We start from the raw sequence: 20,043 nt of genomic DNA, 5'->3' as shown, positions 1-20,043 counted from the left end.
AAAGTAAGAGGATCAATCAAAGTTCTTACAGTTCATCCTGAGGGGAACAAGAAGGTCTGAACCACATTTCATCACAATCCATCCAACAGCGCTTGAGATATTTCAGTCTGGAACAAAGTGAATGACATTCAGTCTCTTTATCTTTTGCACAGGAAGACATCTGACTGAAAGCTGAAAACCAGTTTGAAGAAGTAAATCTGCTCCCTTCAGTCCTTTCAGTCTTTTAGAAGCATACAGACTTGATTGTAGATCCTAGACTTGATCTGGACTGAGTCATAGCTGGATTGTAATCGCGCAAGAAACATTTAATCTGTCAAAAAACTACAAACTCTAGCTGCTGGGTAGGTTCCTCATATGTGATATTAATTAAACCACAATGTAATCAATGATTGGCCCCCACCGCCTCAAGCCCTAGTACACCATCAATCACTGAAATTAAACTATTAGTGTCAAATTCAAGTGGTAAGCATGTTTTCCTTTTATCACAGTCAATAAGATGTCGTCCTCTATGAGCAAGTGGGCCTACAATTATTGAAATATATGCATTCCTGATATATTTATTGCAGTTCTGCAAGGACTGTAGTATAAGTGAGTATAATTAAGCCCCAGACTCCACCTAAATAGGTTTAGTTACCCCTCCACCCAGGCCTAACAAAACAATCTTTTCTTTTGAATTCCTATTGCATTTTCTCCACAAGTTGGTTCTTTAACATCTTGTTTAGTTTCCCCCTCTGTGGTTATCGTTTTCTTCTCCTTAGGTCTTGTATGTCCTGGGCGTTTATAATTCAAAAACTATATTTAAACACTACTCCTTGGCTTTTTGCCCAATCCAGACACTGAGCATAATTTAGGTAAGCTATGCAACTTATGTAACTGATAAAAACATTGTTGACTTTATGTTTCACACGGGAAACAAACACCGTTCTCCTGCTTGAAAGTCCAGTTTCTGGCCCACCTGTTCACCCCAACCACCTCCTCATATGGGCTTTACTTTACTGTACTACCTTGAGCGTTAAAAAACAACTCTACAGGGCTCCCCCCAGTGCATTGACCTATGACGCTAAGGGGTCTTTACCATGCATCCATATGTGACGACTTAGGAGTGAGAACGGTTTGACAAAAGTGTCTATATTTAAGTTGGAATTTGAATACAGGACTTGTTTGCAGTGGATAATTCGTTGACTATATCCATGTTTCAAATTTCCAATGGTTTAAAGAAGACTGTTTCTGTCAAACTCAAATGTTCATATAACAACATAAATTTGACAAAAGTCTACGCAGACTACGTAGTCAACGCAATGATGTAATGCAAGTTTAACTTTGAAAAACTCATACAGTTGAGTTCAAAATCCAAAACTTGTCAGAGCTCTTTGAGTGTAAAAGAAGAAGTAAGCGGATAAAACTAAATGGGTCTGTTATGATTTACAGTTTATGAAATGAGTCTTTCATAACACATATATTACAGCATATGCATCAATACCAAACCAACAGCTGTACAATATGATCCAATTACACAGCCCTGCAATAAATCCTACCTGTGATATTGAACTGCAACACACTGAATGTTGCTAGTAATATTTGACAAAAGACCTGAAGGCATTAAATAGAGTCATGAATTAATACCAGATTAATAAAAGAAACATGTCTTCATCGTCACATCTCATTCTTCAAGTTTATAAACTTCTGATATTCACACACACACAATTTTAATATATGAGCTTATAGAAAATTCTAACTTACAGTCAGGTAAATAAATCAGGTAAAAACTGTAGAAAGACTCATGATTGTTTGTATGTTTGATGAGTCAGGCCAAAATGATCTTTAATAGACTTGGATGAAGTCCGGAGTAATTATAAACTTTTACTGTTTAATTACAGTCAAAAATTAATAAATTCAACACGTTTAAAAGACTTTCTGCTCGACACGTCAGAGAACACAGATATGTGGGAGAGATTCTGAAGTTTTGAACATGATCAGAAAACCTGCTGAATCAAAGGAGTATAATAGGAGGAATAAAGTGCATGGGTTTATAAAGGAATTAAAATTCATTAACTTATCATTGAAGTGAAAAGGTGCCACAAGCACATTAAAGAGGTTACTTCCCCAAACAAAGACACAAAGACAAGTGAAGACTAAATCATACCCATTAATTTTAACATGCTTACACATCTTTCAGTCATTTTAAAGACAAAACATTCAGTTGAGGGAAAAAATAGCCCAATCAAAATTATAACCAGACATCGTCTGGTAATCCTTAAACAAAACCAATTAAATGTCCTATGAAAAGATAAAGAGGTAGAAGGGAAGAGGTATGATGGAGAGCAGCAGAGGAACTGAGAGGGTAACCAGGTGAGAGGTTCCAGAGGATGAAGGATTCCTAGAGATTGTAGGGCTGCGAGAGGTTGTAGCGCTGCCAGAGGTTGTACTGCTGCCAGAGGTTGTAGCGCTGCCAGAGGTTGTAGCGCTGCCAGAGGTTGTACTGCTGCCAGAGGTTGTACTGCTGCCAGAGGTTGTAGCGCTGCCAGAGGTTGTACTGCTGTCAGAGGTTGTAGCGCTGTCAGAGGTTGTACTGCTGCCAGAGGTTGTAGCGCTGTCAGAGGTTGTACTGCTGCCAGAGGTTGTACTGCTGCCAGAGGTTGTACTGCTGTCAGAGGTTGTAGCGCTGCCAGAGGTTGTAGCGCTGTCAGAGGTTGTACTGCTGCCAGAGGTTGTAGCGCTGCCAGAGGTTGTAGCGCTGCCAGAGGTTGTAGCGCTGTCAGAGGTTGTACTGCTGCCAGAGGTTGTAGCGCTGTCAGAGGTTGTACTGCTGCCAGAGGTTGTAGCGCTGTCAGAGGTTGTACTGCTGCCAGAGGTTGTAGCGCTGCCAGAGGTTGTAGCGCTGCCAGAGGTTGTAGCGCTGTCAGAGGTTGTACTGCTGCCAGAGGTTGTACTGCTGTCAGAGGTTGTAGCGCTGCCAGAGGTTGTAGCGCTGTCAGAGGTTGTAGTGCTGCCAGAGGTTGTAGTGCTGCCAGAGGTTGTAGTGCTGCCAGAGGTTGTACTGCTGCCAGAGGTTGTACTGCTGTCAGAGGTTGTAGCGCTGCCAGAGGTTGTAGTGCTGTCAGAGGTTGTACTGCTGCCAGAGGTTGTACTGCTGCCAGAGGTTGTAGCGCTGTCAGAGGTTGTACTGCTGCCAGAGGTTGTACTGCTGCCAGAGGTTGTACTGCTGCCAGAGGTTGTAGCGCTGTCAGAGGTTGTACTGCTGCCAGAGGTTGTAGCGCTGCCAGAGGTTGTACTGCTGCCAGAGGTTGTAGTGCTGTCAGAGATTGTACTGCTGCCAGAGGTTATACTGCTGCCAGAGGTTGTAGCGCTGTCAGAGGTTGTACTGCTGCCAGAGGTTATACTGCTGCCAGAGGTTGTAGCGCTGTCAGAGGTTGTACTGCTGCCAGAGGTTGTACTGCTGCCAGAGGTTGTAGCGCTGTCAGAGGTTGTACTGCTGCCAGAGGTTGTAGCGCTGTCAGAGGTTGTACTGCTGCCAGAGGTTGTACTGCTGCCAGAGGTTGTAGCGCTGTCAGAGGTTGTACTGCTGCCAGAGGTTGTACTGCTGCCAGAGGTTGTAGCGCTGTCAGAGGTTGTACTGCTGCCAGAGGTTATACTGCTGCCAGAGGTTGTAGCGCTGTCAGAGGTTGTACTGCTGCCAGAGGTTATACTGCTGCCAGAGGTTGTAGCGCTGTCAGAGGTTGTACTGCTGCCAGAGGTTGTACTGCTGCCAGAGGTTGTAGCGCTGTCAGAGGTTGTACTGCTGCCAGAGGTTGTAGCGCTGTCAGAGGTTGTACTGCTGCCAGAGGTTATACTGCTGCCAGAGGTTGTAGCGCTGTCAGAGGTTGTACTGCTGCCAGAGGTTGTAGCGCTGTCAGAGGTTGTACTGCTGCCAGAGGTTGTACTGCTGCCAGAGGTTGTACTGCTGCCAGAGGTTATACTGCTGCCAGAGGTTGTAGCGCTGTCAGAGGTTGTACTGCTGCCAGAGGTTGTACTGCTGCCAGAGGTTGTAGCGCTGTCAGAGGTTGTAGCGCTGTCAGAGGTTGTAGCGCTGCCAGAGGTTGTACTGCTGTCAGAGGTTGTACTGCTGCCAGAGGTTATACTGCTGCCAGAGGTTGTAGCGCTGTCAGAGGTTGTACTGCTGCCAGAGGTTGTAGCGCTGTCAGAGGTTGTAGCGCTGCCAGAGGTTGTAGCGCTGTCAGAGGTTGTACTGCTGCCAGAGGTTGTAGCGCTGTCAGAGGTTGTACTGCTGCCAGAGGTTGTAGTGCTGCCAGAGGTTGTAGCGCTGTCAGAGGTTGTACTGCTGCCAGAGGTTGTACTGCTGCCAGAGGTTGTAGCGCTGCCAGAGGTTGTACTGCTGCCAGAGGTTGTACTGCTGTCAGAGGTTGTACTGCTGCCAGAGGTTGTAGCGCTGTCAGAGGTTGTACTGCTGCCAGAGGTTGTAGCGCTGTCAGAGGTTGTAGCGCTGTCAGAGGTTGTACTGCTGCCAGAGGTTGTAGCGCTGCCAGAGGTTGTAGTGCTGCCAGAGGTTGTAGTGCTGTCAGAGGTTGTAGCGCTGCCAGAGGTTGTAGCGCTTTCAGAGGTTGTACTGCTGTCAGAGGTTGTAGCGCTGTCAGAGGTTGTAGCGCTGCCAGAGGTTGTAGTGCTGTCAGAGGTTGTACTGCTGCCATAGGTTATACTGCTGCCAGAGGTTGTAGCGCTGTCAGAGGTTGTACTGCTGCCAGAGGTTGTACTGCTGCCAGAGGTTGTAGCGCTGCCAGAGGTTGTAGCGCTGTCAGAGGTTGTACTGCTGCCAGAGGTTGTAGCGCTGTCAGAGGTTGTACTGCTGCCAGAGGTTGTAGTGCTGCCAGAGGTTGTAGCGCTGTCAGAGGTTGTAGCGCTGCCAGAGGTTGTATTGCTGCCAGAGGTTGTAGCGCTGCCAGAGGTTGTACTGCTGCCAGAGGTTGTAGCGCTGTCAGAGGTTGTACTGCTGCCAGAGGTTGTAGCGCTGTCAGAGGTTGTACTGCTGCCAGAGGTTGTAGCGCTGTCAGAGGTTGTAGCGCTGTCAGAGGTTGTACTGCTGCCAGAGGTTGTAGCGCTGTCAGAGGTTGTAGCGCTGCCAGAGGTTGTAGCGCTGTCAGAGGTTGTAGCGCTGCCAGAGGTTGTAGCGCTGTCAGAGGTTGTACTGCTGCCAGAGGTTGTAGCGCTGTCAGAGGTTGTAGCGCTGCCAGAGGTTGTAGTGCTGTCAGAGGTTGTAGTGCTGTCAGAGGTTGTACTGCTGCCATAGGTTATACTGCTGCCATAGGTTGTAGCGCTGTCAGAGGTTATATTGCTGTCAGAGGTTGTACTGCTGTCAGAGGTTGTACTGCTGCCAGAGGTTGTAGCGCTGTCAGAGGTTGTACTGCTGTCAGAGGTTGTAGCGCTGCCAGAGGTTGTACTGCTGCCAGAGGTTGTACTGCTGCCAGAGGTTGTACTGCTGCCAGAGGTTGTAGTGCTGTCAGAGGTTGTACTGCTGCCAGAGGTTGTAGTGCTGTCAGAGGTTGTACTGCTGCCAGAGGTTGTAGCGCTGCCAGAGGTTGTAGTGCTGTCAGAGGTTGTAGTGCTGTCAGAGGTTATACTGCTGCCAGAGGTTGTAGCGCTGTCAGAGGTTGTACTGCTGCCAGAGGTTGTAGCGCTGCCAGAGGTTGTAGCGCTGCCAGAGGTTGTACTGCTGCCAGAGGTTGTAGCGCTGTCAGAGGTTGTACTGCTGCCAGAGGTTGTAGCGCTGCCAGAGGTTGTAGCGCTGCCAGAGGTTGTACTGCTGCCAGAGGTTGTAGCGCTGTCAGAGGTTGTACTGCTGCCAGAGGTTGTAGCGCTGCCAGAGGTTGTACTGCTGCCAGAGGTTGTAGTGCTGTCAGAGGTTGTACTGCTGCCAGAGGTTGTAGCGCTGTCAGAGGTTGTACTGCTGCCAGAGGTTGTAGCGCTGTCAGAGGTTGTAGCGCTGTCAGAGGTTGTACTGCTGCCAGAGGTTGTAGCGCTGTCAGAGGTTGTACTGCTGCCAGAGGTTGTAGCGCTGTCAGAGGTTGTAGTGCTGCCAGAGGTTGTAGCGCTGTCAGAGGTTGTACTGCTGCCAGAGGTTGTAGCGCTGTCAGAGGTTGTAGAGCTGTCAGAGGTTGTAGTGCTGTCAGAGGTTGTACTGCTGCCATAGGTTATACTGCTGCCATAGGTTGTAGCGCTGTCAGAGGTTATACTGCTGTCAGAGGTTGTACTGCTGCCAGAGGTTGTAGCGCTGCCAGAGGTTGTAGCGCTGTCAGAGGTTGTACTGCTGCCAGAGGTTGTAGCGCTGTCAGAGGTTGTACTGCTGCCAGAGGTTGTAGTGCTGCCAGAGGTTGTAGCGCTGTCAGAGGTTGTACTGCTGCCAGAGGTTGTAGTGCTGCCAGAGGTTGTAGCGCTGCCAGAGGTTGTAGTGCTGCCAGAGGTTGTAGCGCTGTCAGAGGTTGTAGTGCTGCCAGAGGTTGTAGCGCTGTCAGAGGTTGTACTGCTGTCAGAGGTTGTACTGCTGCCAGAGGTTGTACTGCTGCCAGAGGTTGTAGCGCTGTCAGAGGTTGTACTGCTGCCAGAGGTTGTAGCGCTGTCAGAGGTTGTAGTGCTGCCAGAGGTTGTAGCGCTGTCAGAGGTTGTAGCGCTGCCAGAGGTTGTAGCGCTTTCAGAGGTTGTACTGCTGCCAGAGGTTGTAGCGCTGTCAGAGGTTGTAGCGCTGCCAGAGGTTGTAGTGCTGTCAGAGGTTGTACTGCTGCCAGAGGTTGTACTGCTGCCAGAGGTTGTAGCGCTGCCAGAGGTTGTAGCGCTGTCAGAGGTTGTACTGCTGTCAGAGGTTGTAGCGCTGCCAGAGGTTGTACTGCTGCCAGAGGTTGTACTGCTGCCAGAGGTTGTAGTGCTGTCAGAGGTTGTACTGCTGCCAGAGGTTGTAGTGCTGTCAGAGGTTGTACTGCTGCCAGAGGTTGTAGCGCTGCCAGAGGTTGTAGTGCTGTCAGAGGTTGTAGTGCTGTCAGAGGTTATACTGCTGCCAGAGGTTGTAGCGCTGTCAGAGGTTGTACTGCTGCCAGAGGTTGTAGCGCTGCCAGAGGTTGTACTGCTGCCAGAGGTTGTACTGCTGCCAGAGGTTGTAGCGCTGTCAGAGGTTGTACTGCTGCCAGAGGTTGTAGCGCTGTCAGAGGTTGTACTGCTGCCAGAGGTTGTACTGCTGCCAGAGGTTGTAGCGCTGTCAGAGGTTGTACTGCTGCCAGAGGTTGTAGCGCTGCCAGAGGTTGTACCGTTCCCAGATGTTGTACCGTTCATCGAGGCTGAACAGTTCCCAGAGGTTGAAGTGTTCCCCGTGAAGACAACAAAGCCCGGCAGGTTGGTGGCAATCTGGCTGTTGATCCAGGACTGAAACTGGGACACTCGGGCGTAGACTGTGGGGAAGTTAGGCAGAGCACAGGGTTCTCCAAAATTCACCACTCCACCTTGGACCCAGATAGAGCCAGTTTTACTCACCAATGGGCCGCCTGAATCCCCCTGCAGATGTCACACATCTCTGTTACATCATCAGACTGTTTACTGAAAGTATAATTCAAGGTAGTGAGCATGAGGCTATTTTTTACTACATTACACCATGAGCTTTAGTTACTTTGCAGATTCAGATTTGAAATATAATATATATCTCTCTATATATCTATGTATATCTATACATAGATACTAAGTAAATAACTAAGTAATTAGCTCCACTTTTACCAGCTGCAACATTAAAGTGATGAACACACATTTGGTACTTTAAGTAGGCTATATTTGGTGCTTATACATTAGTACTTTAGCTCAAGTAAAATTTGGGATGCAGGATGTTTACAACCCTGTTTCCAAAAAAGTTGGCACATTGTGTAAAATATAAATAAAAACTAAATGTGATGATATGCAAAAAATGGAAACCCCATATTTAATTGAAAATAGCACAAAGACAACTTATGAAATGTTGAAACTGAGAAATTCGATTGTTTCTGAAAAATGTGCCCATTCTGAATTTGATGTTAACAACATGTTTAACAACATGGCAACAAAAGACTGGAAAAGCTGGTGGAAGGACTAACAGTTAAGGTCAACTAGCAAAGGATTAGGATTAGGTATAAAAAGTCTTTCTGAAGTAAACATGAGGAGGGGTACACCATTCTCTGGAAGGTTGCACCAGCAAATGGTTCAACAATTTAAGAATAATGTTTCCCAAAAGCCAATACTTGATAGCCATGATCTTCGGGCCCTCAGATGGCATCAAAACAGACACAATTCTGTAGTGGACATCACTGCATGGGCTAAGGGAACATTTCCCAAAACCAGTGTCTGTGAACACAGTTCGCTCCTGCTTCCACAAATGTAAATTGAAACTCTACCATGCAAAGAGGACACCATATATAAACCAGATCCAGAAATTTGGCCACTCTCTGTGGGCTGAGCTCATTTAAGATGGACTGAAGCGAAGTGAAAACGAGTCAAAATAGATGCTGTGTCCTCCAGGCTTAAGAGTCCACAGCTTGTTCCGTGATGATATGGGGATACATTATGCACGTGGTGTGGCTATTAATAAGAATCAGAAACACTTTATTTGTCACACCGTGGGCATGTCTGCTCTGCTTTGGTCATTTAGTTTTCAGTTAGTCATGGTATTTGTAGTCTCTCCAGTATCTGTTAAATAGTTAGTCTGTGTTTTGGGTTTCAGTCATTTCTTGTGTCTAGTTTACTCTGTATGTTTGCTCTGGTTGGTCTGGTACTGTCTGTGTGTCTGGTTGTGGGATTATGATTTGTTTAGTTCATTATGACGTTGATCTTTCTGCTTTAGTTTCCGTGTAGCCTTGTTTATTATTTTATTCATCCGCATCTTTAAGTTTACTTAGTATGTGTCTTGTATCTTGTTGGTTTGTCTTTCTAGTTTAGTTAGCCAAGTTAACTAAGTTGTAGTTAGCCAGGTGTAGTTAGCTAGCATAGTTATTGCAGAAAGTTAGCTAACAGAGGGTCTTCATTTTATTTTTTAGTTTCCTCATCAAGTGTGCTGTTCATTTTCATTATGGCATTTGTGCGTGCAGTGTTGGAGGACAGATGACAGAAAACATGTCGCACTTTTACCATGCCACAGTCTTATATACAGTCTGCAACATGCATTTTACTGACGTCTGTTTTACCAATGCATTGGCACCCCCCACACCCCTGCGGTAAAGGAAGCGCACCATAAAACGTAGTGGGAGTTATCGTGTGCAGTGTGTGACAGGACCATCGACTGTATGATTGATAACAGCTGATATGCGCACATTAGTTTCTATCATGGGTAAGTAATAGCTAATCTTGCCAGACAGAAAAGTGTACTAAACTTTATAGTGTAGCAATGTTAACACAGCATATCGTTAGTGAACACTCCAGCCGGTCAGTTTTTGGTTGTTATGGTAATGTATTACGTCCAACTACTAACCACACCCCCATTCTCTGTTTGAGAAAGAACTTTAATCAAAACGGCAGTTAAAACTGGCTGGAGGGGGGCTTTAAAGGACATGTCTTGATGAAAGATAACTCTGAGATTCCTCACAGTGATACTGGAAGCCGGGGCGATACCATCCTGAGTTAACTATATCTTTAAACAATGTGTCACAGAGGTGCTTGGGGCCCAGTACAATAACTTCAGTTTTTATTTTAGTTTAACATTAGAAAATCACAGGTCATCCAGGTTTTAACATCCTGAGGGCACATTTTGAATTAAGCTAACTATATAATTGAGCATCATCTGCATAACAGTGAAAGTTTATTGAGTGTTTCCTAATTATTGCCTAAAGGGAACATATATAAAATGAACAAGATTGGTCATAGCACAGATCCTTGTGAAACTCCATGACTAACTTCGGCGTGCATGGAGGATTCATCGTTAGGGGTAGGGTGAAGTAAGTAGTTTAATGTAATTTGAACATAATATGGTGATTTTCTTCAAAACTAGTAATGTTAGTTACCTGGTAATGAAGCTGTGTTTTTTATATTTCATTAGTGACTTGTTAGATTGCTTGATGTGGGATATAACGTTACCATAAGAGAGAGATTACCACAGTGAACGACGGCATATTGGAATATTGTTTTCAATAGTCGTCATGGAGAAATCCTGTAAAAACTTGTCACATCTGTTAATGTCAGAGCCATCATCGACTACTGATGACGTGCCAAGGGGTACACTCGAAAAACAAGTGGTAGGGGCTATTGTTGTGCTGGTCTGCCCATTTCTGCATTTACTACAGCAGCACGGCTTTGTAGTAAAAGAGTCCGGGTGCTCAACTGGCCTGTCCGCAGTCCCAACATTGAAAATGTTTGATATTATGAAACGTAAAACACGACAAACTGTTGATCAGCTGAATGGGAAATGAATGGGAAAACATCCCACTTCCCAGATTACAGCAGTCTGTCTCCTCAGATGCTTACAGAGTGTTGTTAAAAGAACAGTTAATGCAACAGAGCATTAGACATGACCCTGTCCCAACTGTTCGTGGCATCAAATTCAAAATGGGCAAATCATTTTCCAAAAACAATCAAATATTCAGTTTCAACATTTGGTAAGTTGTGCTCTTTTTAAATATGGGGTTTCAATGTTTTGCACATCATCACATTTTATTTTTATTTACATTTTACACAGCATGCCAACTTTTTGGAAACTGGGTTGGGCTGTATTTCTACACAGTGGTATAATTACTTTTACTTCAATCATTGCCTTCAAGTGTGTTAATACATTGGACACATACTAGTACTAAAGTACTTAGATCCTTTGGTTTTGGTTTTATGGCAATAAAAGTATGTACGTATTAGCAGCAAAATGTACTTGACGTGCAGATTTAAATTTAGCTCAAGGTATCATCAGGGACTAACATGGACACAGACGTTGATAAAAATCAATAGACAGCTATATTGATTTGTGCAGATTTAAACATTAATGAAGCTGATGAATTTTCCAAACAGACTCACATAGCAGGAGTACTTTCCTCCCTGGGTCAGACCGGCACACACCATGTTGCTTGTGATGAAACCGTATTCAGCGCAACAATCACTGTTGGACACGATGGGAACACTCACCTGCTGCAGATACTGTGAGAAAGGAAGTGAAACTGAAAAAGAAAAGACACAAAAATGTTGAGTTGGTATTTTTCTTTTAGTCAACACTGTGTGTGTCTCACATCTTGATGTCTCTTCTTCCTCTTAGCCTTAGAGCTCCATTGTTGTCCAGAGACAACACCAGAGCCTCACTGCTGCACTGGGTGACATGTTCCTTCATCACCATAAACACACACACTATGGTTTATTCTGACTCAGTCCCACATACACCGTCCTGCTGCCCCAAACACTCACTAGAGTTGCACACGCACAGTACCTAGTTAAAGACAAAAAAGAGGTAAAAGGTTTTCCATTTTTTGAGTTTTATTTGGACTCTTGTAATAACTAGTTGCTCCTCTGCAGTGGTTCTGGTTGATATAAATGTGTGGTGTCTTGTGGTGTCGTTTTCACAACACAAAAATAAAACCTGAATTATTCCATACAACCATTCACTATTAACAATACATTTAAAAATGACAAAACAAAATCTCACTGTTATCTTGGATGATTCCCCATCCAGTGACCCAGCAGGTCGTCCCGGAGTTAAAGACGCTGCCGTCCGCCGCTAAACACACTGGTCTGATGTATTCGGTGAAGGTAACAGGACAGCTGCAACAAGGCTATGTCGTTATTGGGTGAGTAGGCATTGTAGTTGGGATTTATGATGATTTTGGAAACAGTCCGGGACACCTCGTTGGGGTTCGAGAGTTCCTGGGAATCACGTCCGAGGTAAACGACGAGATTGGATGTGCTGGTGCTGAAAACAGAAAAAACAACATATTCTACACTCCTGTGACTTTTAATGATGTTTAATAAAATTAATAAATAGCTTTATTGGAGTTCATTGTTATGTGTCAGTATAACATTTTATTCTTAACTAGTGGTGGGCCGTTATCGGCGTTAACGTGCTGCGTTAACGTGAGACTCTTATCGGGCGATAAAAAAAATATCGCCGTTAATCTATTCTCAAAGTTGGGTTGGGAGCTGGGTCTATCTAATTTGTGGTAACTTCACTGTACATGCTCACATCTCTACGAAATTTCAAATGTTTAAAAAGAATCACGCCCCACACTCATAGCGCCACTTACTGGCAACAGGAAGTGATCCTTCAATGAATCAGCCTCCATGCTGCATTTCACCTACATGTACGAAATTTTTGTGGCACATCTGTCATCCCAAGACACACAAAAAAAAAGCCTCTTGGAGCCATACCCTAAACTCTACAGTAAGTCCCCCATTTTGATTTGAAAGTGTAATTTTAGCTTTTTACAGGCTCCATACTTTAACAAACTCCTCTTAAAGAATTAATCCGATTGACTGCAAAGTTTTACTGTGCAATCTAAAGGCATTGATGATGAAAAGCTATGCTCTGGGTGAGTTTTTTTCAAAGGGCGTGTGAGTAGCGTGTCGTCAAAAATCGATGATTTGCCATGAAACACATTACACACTACAAGCCAATATTCACTCAGTGCCTAGCACCACCTACTGAGTTCTGTGTTATAATCATCATCAGAATCAGAAACAGCTTTATTGCCAGGTATATTCTGCACATACGAGGAATTTGACAATAATTAATAAGACAATAATACAGTATACAATAAGACAATAGTAATCAAACACAGGCTATAGTATAGAGAACACATATATACACACTATGAACAAAAACAGACAGATTGAGACATTAGTGCAATAGTGCAATGAACAGAGTCCAAAGGATGCAGGAGAAAAATTATTATTACCATTATTGTTATTATCATGTATATGTCGGAGGTGGATGTGATATAGTGATGGCAAGTTTGAGTCTTTTGACAGACTTGTTCATTCAAAACTCGTTCATTAAAATGAACTAATCTTCTTTTGAGTCATTTTGTTTATTTGAACTAGGCTGGTTATTGTGGCACTGCAGCCCTCTAGTAGGCGATTAAAAAACAGCGCTGTTCTCAAACACGGAACGCTGCCTGGCTTGCTTTATTTGACAATTTTTTATGTGAAGTATAATGCACAAATTCACCTCTTGATAACTGTATATCATCATTATTTAAACCCCCCTGGGCCCACAACTAAATTCAAACCATGTAAAAACGACAGAAATATGTTGTCAATATACCATCCACTACTCCGCCTAAATCCTTTTTACTTTCCCAAGTATACAACCAGACCAGCCATTTAAAGGCTTATGTACATAATTACTATCATTATCTCTAAAGTGCTCATTCATACAGCAGCCTAACGTCCCTATCCATGAGTAAAATATTAATATCAGATTTGCAGTAAATATATTGAAGTAATAAGCTTGATACACTATATGAATAAACACACCTTATTAAATTCAACCAATTTAATAATAATCTGGATCGAGCCACCAAGAGAGAGGAACAAAGAAATAAACACATATAAATGCAGCAGTTTGGCAGTTCTGGACGCAGAATGGGCCACATCAGGTCCGGATTCTGCAGACAAAGAGAAACACACATGAGCACATCGCTCTCAAACACTGCAGGTTGTTCACCAGTCAAGAGCTGTGAAACAACAGCACGGCTCTGTTGGTAAATAAAAAGGAAAAGTTATGTTCCGTCCTCTGGCGGACCCGGATCAGCTGTTAGCTGTTTACACGGCTAATGCTAACGTTGCTACGTGGCTGTGTTTTAATGTTTTAATGACCGGGTCTGTTTGTTTTGGAGAGGAGACGACCTCTGAGGTAATTCAGGGCTCTGAAGTGGAGCCAGAATAACTCTCATCAGCTGTTAGCTGTAATGTTAAACACTAGCAGGACTAAAGTTACAGTGCGGCTGTGTTAAAACTATAAGTTAGCACAACATCACTGCGCTGTAATAATGTTATGCTTTATAAAATGTCGCATAATTAACAAAATAGCTATATAATATCAGTCCAGTGACTGTTACCTGACAGCCGACCTGCCTCTCATTCTCCAACGCTGGCAGTCACTCAACCTGCCGAGTGAACGAAAGACTGAGGAGGACCCATGTGAGCGGTGAACGAGTCGGTTTGAGTCAAACAGACCCACAGTTGAGAGTCGTGAACTAATCAATTCTGTTTCCTGTGCTGACGGAGCCCATGCAGCTGACGTGTGACGAGTGAATGTAAGAGTCCAAGATCCTTCACGCATGCGTGAAAATGAACGAATCACTCACTGAGACTACCCGTTCCTCCCGAGTCATATACACGATTAGGTCTAATGAACGAAACGTTCTTTGAACGACACAACACTAAACGACACAACACTAATGTGATATACAGGTGCACATGTATACAAGCATACATGTACACATGTACACAGTGTGATGAGTGGAAAGAACTAAGTATTATGTGTGGTGTTATGTACATGAGGTAGGTAGATTGGTATACAGTATGTTCAATATACAATATACAATATATGAACAGTATGAAGCTGTTCATCAGAGTGATGGCTTGTGGATAGAAACTGTTCTGCCTACCAAAGGGGGGGAGGTGGAAGAGGTTGTGTCCGGGGTGAGATGGATCTGCAGTGATGTTTCCTGCCTGTTTCCTGACTCTGGAGTGGAGTTCTGAATGAATCTTTTCTACAGTCCTGACTGTCCGTTGTAGTCTGCTCCAGTCCTTTTTGGTGGTAGATCCAAACCAGACAGTGATGGAGGTGCACAGGACACACTGGATGATGGCTGTGTAGAAGTGGATCAGCAGCTCCTTAGGCAGGTTGAGCTTCCTGAGCTGGCGCAGGAAGTACATCCTCTGCTGGGCCTTCTTGATGATGGTGGATGGATCCCAGAAACCTGAAGGATTCCACAGCAGACACAGAGCTGTTTAGAACGGTGATGGGGGGCAGAGTGGGGGGGCTCCATGGTCATCTCCACAGTTTTGAGCGTGTTAAGCTCTAAGTTTTTCTGGCTGCACCTGAGAGCCCGCTGATGATGAGGCCGATGACCGTCGACAACAAACTTCAGGAGTTTGACAGATGGGTCTCCTCCAGTGATCTGCTGAAGATTTGTCATTTGATTGAAATGAAAATTTCAGTGTGGTCCACACTTGATGTACTGGGACACAACATATAATTAGCGGGTGTTCCCTCGAGCTACATAGAGGACACAGGAAGTGACGTTAAAGTCTTTCATTAGATGTCCTAAATTCATGGTAATTCAGAGCCGTTGTGACGACCTCCAACAACTGCGCTGTGGTTATGGCACGAGGGCCCTTCCAACGCTGCTTGCAGCTTTAATTCTTAAGTTTGTGCTGTTTTTTCCCAGCATACGTCTTTAATTTAATAATGTCAGTTTAGCAGTTGCGGAGCCTTCTGTGAAATAAAAGGCTGGCTGAGGAAAATGCCACTTTTAAATCAACTTTTCCTCTCCTTTATTGAGTTATGTATCTTTTTTGTGCATGGGTTTGCAAAGTTAAAAAGCCCAAAGTCCACCCCAAAGGGAGTTCCCATCTCCCACAGAAAACACTGCTCTGAACTGCCTGAAAACTGCTGAATTTTAGTCCAGCCTTTTTTCTGTTACCATGTTACATCACATCATTACAGGTCATAAGCTCAGCAGCTAGTCAGACACGCCCTCAAAAACACAGATGGAAAAACACACTAGGCTGCAGCCCACACAGCGACATGACGTCCGCCCGCTGCCTCCCCTCACCCCTACTCTCACTACCGACACTGAACATAAAGCTGTTACTGTTATGTAGAGACACAACGTTAGATATTAAAGATAAATGTGTTACAGATTAAAAACTCACCACTCTGAAACTCTTGCTCCAATCTTGGTTGCTAAGCTAGTTCAAGAACATGTACAGCTGAACCGAATCGAAGCCGTGTTTTGCCGGCTTCTCACGACCCACCCTACTCTGCTTCTGTTTGGCTAGTAGTCCTTAACTAGGAACTGCACATGTGCAACTTCCAACAAAGATCTTTTAGAAGTGAGATGCATCCCTCTGTAGCTAAAACAGAGTGGTCAAAACACAGGGTGAAAAGACGTGCTGCAGCAATGTGTATTATGACAAAAAAAAATTTTTTTAAACTTAAACCATGTAAACCTGTTTTGGTACAACCCCTAAAAAAATAATGAACCTGAAAATGAGCATAACATGACCAATTTAATGTAATGTAATGGAAATGTATAATTTATTTTCTAAGAAATACACTATATGATATAATACTGTAATAACGTAATTTGGTTCATATATATATATATATATATATATATATATATATATATTATAAGGGAAATAAAAAAATGCTGAAATAACTTCTAAATTCAGTACATTTTTGTCATCTTAAAATAGTAACAATAACTATTTCTTCTAATTAGAGACTAAGAGGGGGAATTAAAGACATATGAAAAGCTACATTACATTTTTAGTTAAAATAAAGTGTTTGTTTAGCAGTAATGTTTTTGTGTGTTTAAATTCATTAAAAGTCAGAATTCAGTCTCAGAAATCACAACTCTACACTATACAAGCTCACTGTGGTTGAACAGGTAAAGTGCTGGCAGGGTCATGTGTCAGGACTAGAGCTCACCTGGAGAAACAGTGAGCCGCAGTCAGAACCCACTGGTTGTTGATCAGGGAGCCTCCACAGAAATGAGATCCGCAACTGTGCAGACTGGCCTGCCAGGGCCACGACCCTGCAGAAGCATTCGTCCCTTCTACGATCCTGGTGTTTAGCGGCGCAGTGCCACAAACTGGAGGGAAACAATCAGAATTCATGTAACCACTGCAAGAACAATGCCTTGTTGGTCTATTGTTTCTTTCTGGGATGTTATCTTCTGTCATGTGTGTTTCGGATTTGTTTTAAAGGTCCAATATTATATTAATATTAATGTTAATTTAGTGGAGTGGAAATTTTGGCCTTCTCAAGCTTCCTCAAGAAATATAGTCGTTTCTGAGCTTTCTTCACCAGCGTGGAGATGTGAGATGACCATGTCAGATTCTCTGTGATGCTGATTCCAAGGAACCTGAAACTGTTCACCTGCTCCACCTCAGCTCCACTGATGTAGGCAGGAGTGTGTGTCTTTATCTCCTGTTTCCTAAAATCAATGATCAGCTCCTTGGTTTTCCTGACGTTGAGCAGTCGGTTGTTCTCTGAGCACCACTCTGCAAGATTATGAGTTTCCTCCCGATATGAAGTCTCATTGTTGTTTGAAATGCGTCCGATGATGGTGGTGTCGTCCGCAAACTTCCCCATGTTCTCTCCATGTCGGGGGATGCTGTCGAGGGTATACAGTGTGAACAGGAGTGGGCCTAGCACACAGCTCTGTGGCTCCGGTGTTGAGTGCTAGAGTGGAGGAGGTGAGTCCACCAATCCGAAATGACTGGGGTCTGTGGGGTTTGTGAGGAGTCCAATATCCAATAGCAGAGTGTTTAGTATTTAAGTATTGAGTGCTGAGTTTGCTGATCAGTTTCATGGGGAGATTGTGTTGAGCTAAAATCCACAATAATGAAGGTGTTGTTTTTCTCAAGGTGTGTGAGGGCTGAGTGGAGGGCAGTGGAGATGGCATCCTCTGTGGATCTGTTGGTTCTGAAGGCAAACTGGTGAGGGTCCAGGCTGGCTGGGTTGTTTATGTGCTGAAGAACCAGTTTCTCAAAGCACTTATGGGGGTAAATTGATGTCAACATCATTGTAAAGACAGACTAGAGTCACAAATACATACAACAATTTGTGAACACTATCCACAAATAGATTCTAGATCCACAAACAAACTCTTCATGATCCACAAATAGAAATCAGGGACTTATACTTAAAAACCAGAATTTTAATGAATACAAAATGATTTGTCTTTGTGTGAGGGTCATATTCAATTTGTTTTGCGTTTGTTTTCAGTATTTTTACTATGACTATGTATGCTGCTCTCGCTATCCTATATGGTCTGGATTGTAGCACTCTTAGAGCAAAGAGAGAAAATCTAAGAAAGACAAACGCCACTTTTTAAATTCCTGAATGGAATTCTATGGGGAAAGCCCATAACACCAAAGATAGTGGTTGTATGCACATATCCCGCCCCTCCTGCGAGCAAGCCAGTCGTCTGCTTTTAAACAACCGAGAGGTGAAGCATATTATGCCAGTTTTATAGTGACTACAAAGAAGCACTCTGGATAGATAGATAAATGAAGCCTATGTCGTGAAACCTTTCGCATGCACATTAGAAGTATAACCTGTGGGGAAAAACTGTTTTTAAACTGTATTTTAGGGAAAAGTCATCAAACATATCAAAGTTTTTTTTCATCAGATTTTACTCATGAGTAAATACATGCAGTTTTTATGTCCAGGTGACCATTGAAAGTGCAGTAATAGCTCTCTCCCCATCAATTTAGGTAGGGGCCTGATCATGTTACTCCGAAATAACTGCCCTGTGGCCTTACCGAGATAGCTGCTGAGTGGCAGGACTTGGAACCAGTTTCTGCCGAAGTCTCTCTTGTACTGTGTAATTGCAGAAATAATTGTTGTCGGCATATTGCTTAGTTGTTAGTGTGCTTAGTTTTTGCGGTTCATTAGAGCCATCTTGTAAGGTAATTTATGGGAGATTACTGCAAATAGGGGTCTGTCTTACAAACGTACGGACTCATTGACTCACGCAAAGTATGTGCCGCCTGCTGGGCAAATGCAAACTTCACTTAGAGCACTAATAAAATTGCTGGGGTATCTCTAGGAAGTATACTACAATTTCAAACAAAAAAAACAAAATCTACAATCTTTCCAGATCGCATGGGTTAGCAAAAGTGAAACGGGACTGCAACATACATAGTATGTAAATACTGAACTGTATAACAAAGGCACTCTTCACCAACCAAACTATGAAAGTCCACACAAGATTACATGCGGAGAAGATAATGTCCATGTTTCAGATCTTATTTTGAAATGCTTATAGAGGCATTACAGTTTTACCACAGAGTGTGAATATGATCTACATTTATTGTAAAAACAATTCCAAAATGATTTGTGGTTAAATGCAAAGCCTGCCCTCCAACATGCGGGGCTGAAAGGAACAAAACGTTTATGTCCCAAAAACCTGTTCAAAATGAGAGACAGACAGGAAGTAAAAAAAGTGAGCGTAAATCTTTGACTTACCATCTAGTTGTGACTGAGACTCTGAAAATAACAAAAACAAACAGAAAACACTTTTGAAACAACAACTTTGTATTTATATGTAAATGACTTGGGCTACATTGACATGTTGTATTTACATGGGTGGAAATTTGTGATCATCTGTAACATTTATTACTAAACTCAAACGCAAAGATTATTGAATAGTGACACTTTAAACCCGGTCCTTAGCTAACAGCCAGGGGAAATAATTTCCCTGTGAGAGAAATACAAACTGGGGAGGATGGACTGAAATGCATTGCATTGACTTTGTATGTAAACTCACCACCCTGAAAACTCGGGATATAACACAACTGAACTTACTGACAAATTTCAGCTCTTATTCAACTTAAACTAATATCATTACTTTATTATTATTATTTACATAAGATAATAAAGTAACTTATGGACTTGAAATTATTTTGTGTCTGTTTCATGCTGGCTTGTATAGGTAAAGCTTAAGACTTTTGTTTTGTACTTTTCATTGCTACAGCTTTGTAAAAAATGTAAATAAATTCAGGATTTCCACTAGTACGTGATACTTTTTCCTCTAACAACTACCAGACAGCAGTCATCAGATCTCAAACATGATTAGTTCAGGTGTGCACAGTGAGGAGGGTTCTTACCTTGTGTCAGGAGAGTCAGCAGAGCTGCCACACAGATCACTTTGTAGAAAGCCATAACTGTAAATGCATATCATCAGAGCTGCACCACCATAAATAACCTTCTTCTCCCCTCCCTCTCACTTTCAGTTTACCTCCAACACACCTGTCCAATGACACACCTGACACCTCACTTATCACTTGTTTTACATGAATTGTGTTTAATTTGAAAGGCACTCTGTACAGCGGCTTCAC

General features: G+C 43.3%; 1 protein-coding gene across 1 annotated transcript; it reads right to left on the bottom strand.

The window, feature by feature from the left end:
* Positions 1-12: 12 nt before the first annotated feature.
* Positions 13-20,018, bottom strand: LOC119918089 (chymotrypsinogen A-like). The gene is given in 8 exon segments (XM_038738624.1): positions 13-37; positions 7,160-7,530; positions 10,990-11,129; positions 11,609-11,721; positions 11,723-11,872; positions 16,625-16,787; positions 19,172-19,192; positions 19,813-20,018. Coding segments are annotated over 8 exon segments (1,038 nt in total). The 5' UTR covers positions 19,868-20,018.
* Between the last annotated feature and the right edge of the window lie 25 nt (positions 20,019-20,043).

Source organism: Micropterus salmoides, unplaced genomic scaffold, assembly GCF_014851395.1.
Source record: "Micropterus salmoides isolate LMB-PRFRI ecotype aquatic unplaced genomic scaffold, ASM1485139v1 Ms_hic_scaffold_10, whole genome shotgun sequence".
Classification (NCBI taxonomy): domain Eukaryota; kingdom Metazoa; phylum Chordata; class Actinopteri; order Centrarchiformes; family Centrarchidae; genus Micropterus; species Micropterus salmoides.
The sequence above is the reverse complement of the archived record's forward strand: the minus strand, read 5'-3'. Positions and strand labels throughout refer to the sequence as shown.